General features: G+C 44.9%; 1 protein-coding gene across 1 annotated transcript; it reads right to left on the reverse strand.

The window, feature by feature from the left end:
• Positions 1 to 7,429, reverse strand: Rhoxf12 (Rhox homeobox family member 12). Its single transcript, NM_001024901.1, is given in 4 exon segments — positions 1 to 173; positions 4,316 to 4,361; positions 4,916 to 5,324; positions 7,286 to 7,429. Coding segments are annotated over 3 exon segments (528 nt in total). The 5' UTR covers positions 5,317 to 5,324; positions 7,286 to 7,429; the 3' UTR covers positions 1 to 92.
• Positions 7,430 to 12,717: the final 5,288 nt, after the last annotated feature.

Raw genomic sequence — 12,717 nt, forward strand, 5'->3', positions numbered from 1 at the left:
GGGGAGTATTAGTGCCTAACGTGCCTTCATCTGATGCCTGGACAGGAAGATGCTTCAGGACTCCTCCAAAAGCTTTGTTGCATGGCATTCTTCTACCTATCAGCAGATGCTCGCTTGAGCATTTGAGTCTGCTGTTCTTTCCTGTATCTGGCTCTTCTTCTCTTAAACCATCTCTGCAGTGACATAATGGAAGAGCTGGCTTTAGTATAATTCAACAGTCAATATCGCAGCTGGAAAAAACCCACACTGTGTTTACGCCAGTGAGCCTTCATATTGAACAGAACTACTGGCTTTTGGTTTTCTTTTTAAGTTTTGTTTTAAGTTTTGTTTCTTTCTTTAAAATTATTTTATACAATATAATTATGATTGTTCCTCTCTAAACACTTCCCACATCCTTCACACCCTCTTACCCACCCAACTTCATTCTCCTCTCTCAAATAAGACAATACCAAAGCAAAATGAAAATCAAATCAAATAAAAAATGACAAAAACATACCAAAACAAAGCAACTCAAACAAACAAACAAAAACACAGAAAGTGAAGAATCAGCCAGAACTATTCCTGGGCATAGAGCCTGCCCCAGAGTATGCTTCACACACCCAGTGTCACTCCATTGGAGAAAACTGATTTCCTCTCCCGGCAGGTATACATTGCAAATAACTGCTTGGTTGGGGGTAGGACTTTGTGTCCACTTCCCCTGTTGGTGCTGGGGTTTTGTCTGGTTCAAATCTGTGCAGGCCTTGTGCTTGAGAGTGAGAGATTTTGTGTCAGGGCAATACAACAAAAATGTTCCCCCCTTTTCATATTCTTGCTAAGACCATTTCAGATTTAACTAGCATTTGCTGTCCTTGATGGGGAATCCCCTGGAAAATTATCCAACTCTATTCTAGGAACCAAGGATCAGGAATGTCCTCCCTAACTTATCTCTGTTTCAGTTAAACTGTCAGTTTTTACAGAGCCCCCACCCCCAGCTAAATGGCTGTTCTTTGAAGTGTTTACTTCTGCAAAGCCCCCTTGCAACTGCTGAGTGAGATGCCAGGGCATAGTTCTGGACACTCAGGGCTACACCTTGGTGCCAGAATACTTGGCTGTGGTCTCTCAGGGTTGGAGGGCTGGAATAAATACTTTCAATCATCCATAAACTGTCTGAGTGAGCATCCCCAATAACAGCACTGGAGTGCTGAGTCCTAAGTGGGATGTCATCATCAAAGCCCTCACCTCAGGGCTCAGGGAGTCATGCAGAAGAGGAGGCAGAAATGTTATAGGAGCCAGAGGTGATTGATGACTCTAAGGAAACAAAATCTATTTTCTGTACGAAAAGGACAAAAATAAGAAGGAAGTTGACACACTTCAACAACCATACCCTAATTGTTTGCAGCCTGACCGAAGGACTTGTGATGTCTCACATAAGCAGTTAGATCCCAACTGTCATTGGTGGCTCCTCACATGGGGTTACATTACATTATATGTACAGGGTTTTTACGGAAGCCTGCCTTTGAGGGTGCCTGAGGCACCACTAATCCTTAGACTCCTGAATTCAAGGATGGTCATGCAAGGGAGGCCAGCCAAGAGCTGTGACATTGTCACCTATAGGGTTAGGATAATGAAGCCAATTCAGATAATCATTAACTTATCTTGACACTCTCCTCCTTCCAGAAAGTTGAAGGGAGAGGGGAAAGCAACTTCTGCCCACCCTATTCTCCGTGCCCTCTTAAGTTTTCTGGTCTCAGGACAAAGGCAGCGCTGGATAAGAACTGCCACTTGAAGACACTGATGCTCTACTTCCTGCCCAGCAAGACATGGCGTCCTGGGCCCAGTTATTTTACCAGGATATTCAAAGCCTTAAGGTTAAACCTCCGTTCAGAAAGGTGATCTGCCACAATGAGGACAACAGTTAACAAAACTGCCTCCTCCTTAATACATTGACTATGAACAGTCACAGTCACCTGTTAGACGTCACCATCTTCTCAGACTCCTAGAGAATGGGGTGCCATGTATTTGTTACATTAGGAAGCTCTCAAACTGCACATTTGTGACTATACATACTTTTTTTTTCGTAGCTGGGGACCGAACCCAGGGCCTTGCGCTTGCTAGGCAAGCGCTCTACCACTGAGCTAAATCCCCAACCCCGACTACACATACTTTTAATCCCTGTCTGGAACCCTCTATTATGAGGGTCTGTAGTTTAAAGAAGATCAGGGGACAGAAGCCCTGCTGAGGGGGACTCGAACCTACCAACAGGATGCCTCCATGAACTCAACCAAAGCCCAGTGCCTGACTCACGTGAGCTCACATTAGGCCAGAGTTCCCCACGTTTGGTTCTTAAAGCCCATGGATTATGTTTGTGAGAAGAAAAGGGAAATCAGACAGGAAGGCTTCGGGAAGTTCACGCTGCAGAGTGTGCAAACAGGAGCAGGTGAGTGTTTTCTCCTCTCTAGTGTCCTGTGGCCATGCTCCCTCCAGAGCTGCAGTGCATCAGTCTCTCCACAGCTGCAGCATACTGGCCTGTGAGCTCAGAGAGGGGAGAACATTCCCTCCGCCCCCCACGTTCGTTCAGCTTTTCTTTTCCTCTCACTCTGTTTCTCCATCCTGGGGAAAGCCTCTCTTTTTCCTCCCAGTGTCTCCCACCTGAGCCTGGTCCTACTCTAGATCCTACTTGTGGTGTCAGGATGCCAGCACTCAGGGGCCTGCTCTGAGGGAATGCTGTTCTGCAGTATCTTCTGCAGGTAGTACAGCCTGCTTATGTCATGGCTGTCCTGATGCACCCTGAGCAAAGTGAACACTATAGCACGTTGTGTTGCCTTTCTCTTTTCTGATTTGGCATGGAGTATTCAGTGTTTGAGGGGGACTCATAGCCTCAGCTTTTGATCCCATGACCTAAACATTAGTCTTTACTGTCTGGAGAAAAGAGATTCATTTGAAAATAAGAAAAATACAACTCTGAGTTCAAGTGAAGTCAGTTTTTCCCCGAATTCCACAAAACCTTACATCTTCAACACAGTCTCCTCTGAAGGAAAGGGAACCTTTGCAACTTCCGAGTTATCCAGAGACTCACTTGGCAGTGGCTTTCCAGCCTTTACTTTTTCGTGGCTGGTGTGTGGTGTGCATGTATGTCGATAGGCAAATGCACCCTTGTGCTTGCACAGGACTGAGACTGAAATCAAGCATCTTCCTATATTGCCTGCCGCTGCATGGTTTACTGTGGCAGGGTCTTTCCCTGAACCGAAGCTCAGCAACTAAGCTGGTCTAGAACGTCCGAGAATCCCCAGTCTCTGCCTCCCGATTGCCATTGCAGGTGAGCTGCCACACCTACTAAGCTTTTGCCCAGGTGCTAAGGACCCCAACTCAGGTTCTCAGACTCATCTGGCAATTGATCTATTCACTGAGTCCTGTCCTCGGCCCTAGCCTGCATTTCGACTTTGCGTGGTTTCCTGTGATCAGGTCCTACTTATTAGATTAACTGAAATTACTTCTGTTTCGTTCTTTTTATGTCATTTAAATACAGATTTCCAAAGTTATCAGCCCTAGGCATCTCCAAATACTAACTTGACTATTTTGGCAATGTTTTCAGTTAGCCACAACCCAACAGGGGCGGGGGAGGGAGAGTAAAACTTAGCCTCACCACTATCCGCATCACCTTTCCACGGACTTACAAAGGTGGAGAGTCAACCATGTGGACTCTCTAAGTCCTATTGTCCACAATTGTCCACATGACTATTAGCTGAACTGAACACAGGCTAGTTGTTGAAAAACTGTGTTTCCTGGTAGAATTTCTCCCTTGTCTCAATTAATTTGTACTCTTAGCTAAGTGTACATTTGATGCAACTGAATGCTTTTCATCTGTGTTCCCTGCTCCATCAATTAGTGTCCCTAAAGTCACTTAGCGCTCCATTATATGACCCTACACATAACTGTCCCAAAATGATCTGAATGCCAGGACTCCAGTATTAATCATTGTAGATATAGCAATATACACTCATGTCCTCCTATATACACAGAATTATAATATTCAATGCTGTCTAGTCATTTGATGCTTTCATACAGATTATAAGTAGTCTGCTTTCTTTGTTGTTGTTGTTTTTTCAATTAAGCAATCATGCTGTTTTTGGCAGAAGGAAAGGGTTATAAGCTGCTGGCTGCCTATTCCATTTTCTTTTCTGGAAAACTCTAACACTCAATGTTTGTTTGCAATTATAAAACAGTCAAGGACACCCCCCACACCATACCTCCACTCGCTTTTAATAATGGCTATAAGAAAATTGCCCATGTCCTGAAGTCAAGTGCTTTTACCCAAAGCCTTTTCGGATTTACTGACCTTCACTCTGGATTCTGCCAGGTACAAGTGCTTTGCGAGGTTTCTTCTGTGGAAAGAAGATGGGAAAGTAAAGCTGTTAGAGGGAGACAGCATCTCAGCTTGGCAAGATGAAGAGACTTCTGGAGACAGGTCACATACCAGTGCATAAATATGTAAAGATGCTGAGCTCTTAAATGTTAGAGTAGCTTTCATTTATCTCTAGCTCGCCACAGTAAATAAATACATTAATTAAAACAAGGGAGATATGGCATACTAGTAGAGGGGTTGCTTAGAAACCACACGGTCTTGAGTTAAACTCCCATTACAAAAGACGTGGGGCAGAGAGAATCATGAAGAGGAAGAGGGGAGAGAGAAGGAAGGGGAGAAGGAAAAACAAAAACAAAAAGAAAACTGAAGGAAGAAATTGAGAGGCACCAACCAATTTCTAAACATCAACACTGAATTAATATATTGCCTTTGACCTCACCGAAACTCCTTCTTATATTCAGCAACACATAGGTCCCCATGCCTTGGGGCTCAAAGCATATGAGGAACCATGTCAGGGAAAAGTCACTTTCTAAAAAATGGAAGTTGGGATTGTTCCTAAAACAATCTACATACCTCGTGATCACATCCGGGTACTTAGTAGTTTCAAAAAAGTCTTCCAGTTCACTCAGCTGCCTGGGCGTGAGACCCAACTGGATCCGTGGCCTTGTGCGCCGGAACTGTGGGACTGTGGGAGAAGCCAAGTTCTTCTGCTCCTCCAGCTGTGAATCTCCGGACCCTTGGTGGCTCCCATGGTACTCATCTTTGACGTCATTACCAATGTACTTCACGTCTCCAACGTAGATCCTATCATCCTTGTCTGGGATGCCCTCGTACTTTAGTTTGTCTGAGCCATTTAGAGAACCTTCTCCGAAGCTGCCTCCCTCTGCTGCTTCATCAGCATCAAGGCTCACCTCGATCTCATTTTCCTCCAGTTTGTAGGAACTGGGCTCCACATGATGGGATTGGAGAGCCATGGTGGAATCTGCAAGGGAGGTGGCATTACTTCCACAAATGTTGTGTGAATTGAAATGGAATTGCAGCCTAGGGGCTTTTAGCAAGTCTCATGCCTGTCCTCTTTCTGTTCCATGACCCCTATAGAGATATGTGTTCAATGCGCATGTGCAGAGCATCCCCCAACTTGGAACTCAACCAAGCACATCAAAACCTTCAGAGGCTACGCCTAACCCTGCAGAGACTTAATGTGCCTGATTGGGGGGATACCCACGGGGCCCCACCTTCTCAGAGGAAAAGAGGAGGGAATGTGGGGGAGGGACTCTGTAAGGAGAGGACCCGGATGGGGGCCAGCGTTTGGGATGTAAACTAATTAATTGATTAATTAATTAAAACCTTCAAAGGAAGGGACTGTAGCAGAGAGCAAGCTGTTGTGGGTATACAAGTGGGGATGAGAACAAGAATTCACACTGAACACATGGTGTCCGAGTGAACTTCTGGAGAACTTTTAGTCTCTGTATCTCACTGGGTGCACAGTGTAAGAACTGGGAATTATATGCACATGGTTAGCTCAGTTTGCTTTTTTCCCTAAATTTCTGTGAGGACATTAAAAACACAACTAACTACTGTCCATCAACAGAAGTGGCGTGTTGGAGCCAAGTTTGCGTAACATTCTGATGGACAAGACACTGAAGGAAAAAAAAAAACCTTGATGCCACCCTTAAAAGAGATCATTTTGTGTGTGTGTGCGTGTGTGCGTGTGTGTATGTATGCGTGTGCGTGTGCTTGCGTGTGTGTGTGTGTGTGTGTGTGTGTGGGTGGGTGTGTGTGCAGGCCTGCATGCGTGCGTGCTTATGGATGACTGCAGGGAGCACTGGATCCCCTGAAGCTCGACGTATATACAAGTAATTGTGTAGCACTTGAGGTGGCATGATGGGAACTGAACTTTGACCCTCTGAAAGAACAACATTAAACATTTAGCTCTTAAACATTTAGCCATCTCTCCAGCTCCCACCTCCATGTGCCAACTTTTTATTTCTTCCGTTCAGTTGTAGAATCCTAGAGCTTTGTGACATTAGGACAGCTAGTAAAATTCTCAAGAAAGTTGTAGTGCAAATATCTTGTCTTACAAATATGAAAGCCAATGTCCACAAATACAAAAAGCCTTGTCAGATAACCATAGAGCTAGTAGCTGAGTAGCTTACAATTTAATTGCTGAATTTATTTTATAAGTGTATAATTTATTTTATGGACCATAGTGTGTGTGTGTATGTGTGTGTGTGTGTGTGTGTGTGTGTGTGTGTGTGTGTGTGCGCGCGCGCGCCCCAGAGCTCAAGCTCAAGCTTGGGTCGTTAGGCTTAGCAGCAAGTTCCTTCACCTACTGAAACATTACAGAAGACCTCCCTCAGGTTGTTTTTATGTATAAAGGTTGTGGTACAGTCGCAGTCTCATAAAAGTATTCCTGCTCAAAATCTTCAAAAAATCATTTAGAATACCTTTGAATATTCAATTTATTAGACATTGAGTCCCGTGTACATTATCTCCTCTCCACCCAAGTATATCCCACCAAACTCCTTCTAAGCAGTCACTTACTGCCAGGACCGCCTTGGATTCTTACCTTCGAGAAGGAAGAAAGGAGGAAAAGAAGTAAGACAGCATAGAAGGAATAGAAAGAACAGGCAGCTGTGAGGCAAGGAGAAGGTGGTCAGTAGTGTGACATAGCAAGTGTGTGCCCAGGCCCAAAGCCTGAATCTTAGGACCCTTGCTGACTGCGTCTGATTCTCAGTTATATTACCCTCCTGGATTACTGCTTTACCTATTTATTTTGCCTCCTAAGAACATTTTACACTCAGCTGCTACTGTGAAACAGACCTTTTCTAGGGAAGCAACACACATTTACTCACCACAGAAAGGGAGCCCACCGCAGACCAAAGTAACAGTTATACCCGTCTCCACCTTGGTGAACAAATGGGTTTTGCGAGAGTTACTTACAGGAATATGGGCGAGGGGTTGCTTACAGGAGCAGAGATGACTCAAAGACAGCTTCGTCACCAAAGTCTATCTCAGCCTGAGTGATGGCTCATAAAATCTAGAAACCCAACGCACACTCTACGGCCTGCAGGCAGCTCAACAGGTTGCAGAGTCTTTCCAGGTGGCTCGGTTAGTCTGAACCTCTTCCCCGCAGCTCAGCTGCTCTTTGCTCCGTCTAAGCAGCTCTGCTGGTCTTTTCCAGGCTGCTCCACTGGTCTGAGAGTGACGCACAGCAGTCTTTACTATTTATATACTCTTGGGGAGGGCGGGGCCTAGGGAATCTGGTCAATGAGCTTTTTTTTCAGGATACAAGGTTTCAATCCAGGATGAAACTGCTATACAACATCCGTTTAAAAAAAAAAAAAAGAATCACTAATAGAAACTCGCACGTCAACCTATTACACCTCCCCAAAGAGACACATAATACTTGGAAATTAATACAACATTATAACTTTCAGATACCTAGTAATATGGTATAGTATGTAAAAGCAAGATGGTTGAGAAGCAGAAGAATGGTGCTGGGGTCAGGGTGCACCCACCCGGACCCACAGCAGCAACCCAGACCCTAGGACACCTGAGTTTGTGGAAAGGACATGCAACAGAAAGCACCAGGTAACAGCACATCTCAGAACACATGTGCCATTTGATGTTCAAGAGCCCATGCACACGGTATTCTGTTGGACACAGTAAAGGCCTTCTATAAGATACTAAACAAGTGATTTTCAACCTTCCTAATGCTATGACCCTTTAATACAGTTTCCCATGTGGTGGTGACCCCTGACCATAAAATTATCTTCATTGTTACTTTATAACTGTAATTTTGCTATTACAAATCATTAAGTAAATATCTGACCTCCCGGATATTTGATACGTGGCCCCCAAAGGAGTTACGACCCACAAGTTGAGAAGCACTGTTCTAACCAAGGGGGCTTGCATCCAAGCTGCATATACCTGGTTTACTTCAACTTAACATCAGGGAAGTTGGATGCGTTCCTGGCCCCAACGACAGTGAAGTCCACTGGAAAGTTCTACATCTACATCCCTAATCAAATAAGAATTCCCTGCTGCCTACTTGTACTCACGGCACATTCCAAGCAAGTTTCAGGAACCAGAAGTACAATTTTTTCCAGGTATTTGCCAATGACCTCCAGTTCAAATGTTTACTGGTACCCCTCTAGCTACCCACCATTCCACATCCTCATTTTGAGATGTAATGAAAAGGTGCACTTTAGAAAAATATCTTTTCCTTTCCTTGTTTCTGTGAGATGTGTGAACATTTACTTTATGTAGGTGCTCATTTATTTCTAAGCCAATTTAAATAGAAATCCTTTAAGAGAGTTGGTGCATTCATTATATACATGTAACCAGATATAGAAAATATCTAGTATGTATTAGGTGTGCATTCATATACAAACACACAATTGGAGGGACAGATCTTATAGCTGTCATTCTAACTATTAAATCAGACATAAATAAGTAACACAAAAGCCAATGGTACATTAGCACCTTTACACACACACACACACACACACACACACACACACACACACTCACACTGAAAATTTGTGGAGAAGTCTATTCAATATCTGATGATTTTAATATGGAGTTTTCTGTAATCTATAAACTGTATATTAGGTGAGGGATCAAGGAGCCCTGTTTGAATATCTGCAGTGCCCATCTGAGGGTACGAAGTACTCAGTATCTAGCTGATGGGCTGGGCCTTCTTTTACTAGAGGTTCATGACAACGTTGTTGACAACTCTGAATCCCTTTGTGGCAGAAAGGACGTACTGGACCAGTGACTGTGCAGCACAGGCTCTGGGGTGGGAAGGAAACCGTGTGGCAGAAGGGAAGGATTTACAAGATGCCTATTAAGGGATTCATGGCCAGAGGGGAAACGGATTGAAGATAGCTAGAGGAGGGAGGAGAACAGAAACAGAGAGCAGAACTTGCTATATCTAATAAGGTGACTTCTCTATCCTAAATACTGCAATGAGTGTTCTGGTTACCATCATCAAAATTCTGCCCCCCCCAATAGGCCAGAGTCAGTAGGGATTCAAGAATAAGGTTCCATTCAGATGAAATATCCCATAGGATAACATCCAACAGAGAGGTCTCTTTATCACCAGGGAAAACCTTTCAAGCACAAGGAGTCTGGGAATAGTGCCCATCGAAGGCAATGTTTAAGCATAAAGGTCTTTGAGCCTAGGAGGAGCCTTTCTTTTGAAAGAAGTTTGAGGTTCTAACCCAGCCTCAGAGTAGACTCAAACCTCAGGAGTTAACGTCCACCTTAACTAGCTTTCATAAAGCCACCTGAAGCAATGCTTCTGGAATATGATGCATAAGTAAATGTCAATCGTATAGGTCAGGAATGAAGGGCCAACATGGATGTATGAATACCTGAGGTCAAAGGTGATAGGTCCAGGGGCTCAGGGACGTCAAAGTCACAGCACTGGAACTATAAAAGGAAAACGTTTACTGAACTCTTCAACAGGAGAAAGGGAGACTGTTTTCCAGGGGACCTTCAAGACAGGAAGATGGAAAAGAGCTGAGCTTATGCTCAGGTCTGGTCCAAAGACATGACATAGCTCGTAGGCAAGTCTCCCCTTTGACCTAAATACTGGGCTACCAGGTCTGTGACCCTGACTGAGGAGGAAAAAGAAACGTTTAGCTGCTTCTTCACTGAGGTCATGCATTGAGGGCCATAACTGACAGTGCTGTCTTTAAAATGAAGCCTGGTTGGGACTGGAGAGATAGTTCAGTGATTAAGAGCGCCCTGGTGCTCATTCAGAGGATCTAGGTTCAGTTATCATCACCCCACATCTTGGCCTACAACTGTCCATAGCTCCATTTCCAGGGTATCTAATTTGTCTTCTGACCTCCACAGACTCCATGAAAGTACACGGTGCACATGCACATATGCCAGCAAAACAGTCATACAGGTAAAATAAACTAAATTAATCTTTAAAAAGAATAAATGGCAATGTTGTGCCTGTGGGATTGATAACTTGAGAGCTGAGGGTAGGGGGTGAAGTGTGGTAGAAGGAAACCAACCCACAATAATCCCTTGTGGTCAGGGAGAATTCTGGCTGAGTAAAGATAAAAGACTTTGCCTAAGTCAGGCCGGAGTCTCCAGACTTCTGTTGGGTGTTTACACGAATAAGATCACAAAGCAGACATTGACAGTGCTCGGCTACACAGGACGGCTCAGCTGAGTCAGCATGAGCTTTGCTAAACCTGGACCAGGCAGACACAAAGTCAGAAGTTCAGAGCTCAGGCCCGGTCTCAAAGAGCTCAGGAGAGACTGGATGTCGGGCTCCTCCCCTCTGTAAGCTCAAGACAGAAGGGGAAGGGTGGGGGTGGGGTGGGGGGTGGGGGTGGGAGTGGGGGGGTGGGAGTGGGGGATGGGCAGGAAGGTGGGGGTGGGGGGGTGAAGGGGTGGGAGGGTGGGGGTGGGGGGTGGAGGAGTGGGAGGGTGGGAGCGTGGGGTGGGTGATAAATACACACCATGCAGTGAAGATGGAGGAAAATGGCAGAGAGTGTGAGGTACTAGCCTTGCCTACTTCAGGCAGGAAGCATAAGGGAGAGCAGGAGGACCAGGGCACTTCCTGAAGGGATAGGAGAAACTGAGACTGTAAAGAGCAGGAGGAAGAAAGGCTGTAGCCTGGATAGAGCGAAGGAAAACATGGGAAAGGGCATAAGGCAGGTAGGAGGGAAATGACTGCCCTCATCGCTGTAAGGGGGATTTAGCTCCTCCTTAAGAACGAGGGAGTGATCCACTAAATGGATGAGGAGTTGCTTAAGACCACAGCCACGTTTGTGAGCAGAAGTTGGACTGCTTTAGGGATCTTGGTTGAAGCCACACAGCAGAAGATTTGTTTCAGGGCCTGAATACAAGTGTCAGCCAAAGAGGTGCCCCACCACAACCCTGTATATTTTATGGGCTTTGGGCTCTTAGACATGTAGCTCAGGCCTCTCTGGACTCTCCAGATATTACTGGACTAGGAAAAAGGGTCCCTAACAACCTGACACCTTGGTTTCTAGTTCGATAAACTAGTTTGGAACCATAATTAGTGTATGATCCAGGTACAGGGTCTGTTATGCATCTGAAAGAATCCAAGGCATCATACTATAGAGATGCTACGATGTTTACTATGGCACTATTCACAATAGCCAAGATAACAAATGTCTATCAATAAAACGGACAAGGAAAATGTGCATTTACTACACATTCTTATTGTCTTTTACTTTGCACTTTAAAAATGACATTAAAATCACAAGAGAATGTGTTGAGCTGGAGAACGTGTCAAACAAAATAAACCAGACTCAGAGAGATGACACACAGTTTTCCCTGTGTATGTATTATAGGTAATAAAAATAAAGAGAGAAAACTGAAGAAGCACCAGGTGGGAAGAGCAAGGGATGGAGGAGGAAGGGTAAAAGAGAAGATAATCTGAGAGGCGAACATGATCAAACTGCCACATCCAGATATGAAAACAGCATTTTGGGCAATTGATATGTGTGGTCTGCCATCCATTCACTTCCCTCTGGGGTATCAGAGGTCACTGTATGCCAGACAGAGGAGGGTGAAGCAGAGCTAGGGACAAAAGTTCTACTGTGCCCCAGTCCGGCTGGGAATGTTGGGTATGTTACATCTCTTAGAACAGAAACAAAGAGGTTTGGGCGAGCAGGCTGTGCAGGGCAGGTAGCCAGAGTTCTAGGTCTCTCGGCTACATCTGCAGTGGTGGAGGCAGTGCTGTGAACTGCCACCGCTTTAATGGGAGCCTCTGCAGGCGGTGAGCGCCTGGCCAGCCAGGTGGGTCCAAGATCCTATGGTGAAGGCTTCAGGGAGAGAGAACTCTTCCCCAAGTGTTACAGTTTAGTAAAGACAGGCACTTGGTGAAATGACTTGCATGATTTATTATTCCATGTGGATGGACTATATGAACCTTGAGGAATGGGGTGGGAGTTAGACGTGGGTGTTTCCTATTGGCTGAGTTTGAGACGTTAGTGATGCTCTATTTGCATGGGGAAGGACTACGAGCCCTACAATATGGGACTGACTGCCAATGGCCCTCTCAGCCGGGTGTTGTGATTACACATTCCAGAGCAGGTACAGAAATAAAGGGCAGCTCTACTCCTGCCACTCTGAAACCTCTCAGAGTCCCAGGATCTGAGCTCACTCAAATTTGCTGGTTCTTTATGCCTGTCTAGTGGCATGGGACACGTGTCCTACAAATACTGAATAAACAGAAATAAAAAAATACAATGTAAGCAATTTTTAAACTTCCTAGATTTTCCCTCTTAGCATATTGTGCAATTTAGCAGTCTAAAAAGGTTTCTGAGAGCAAGTTGCATTTATATATTTATACATAAATGTAACAATAATAAAGA

This window comes from Rattus norvegicus, chromosome X (genome assembly GCF_021556685.1).
Source record: "Rattus norvegicus strain SHRSP/BbbUtx chromosome X, alternate assembly SHRSP_T2T, whole genome shotgun sequence".
Taxonomy (NCBI): Eukaryota; Metazoa; Chordata; class Mammalia; order Rodentia; family Muridae; genus Rattus; species Rattus norvegicus.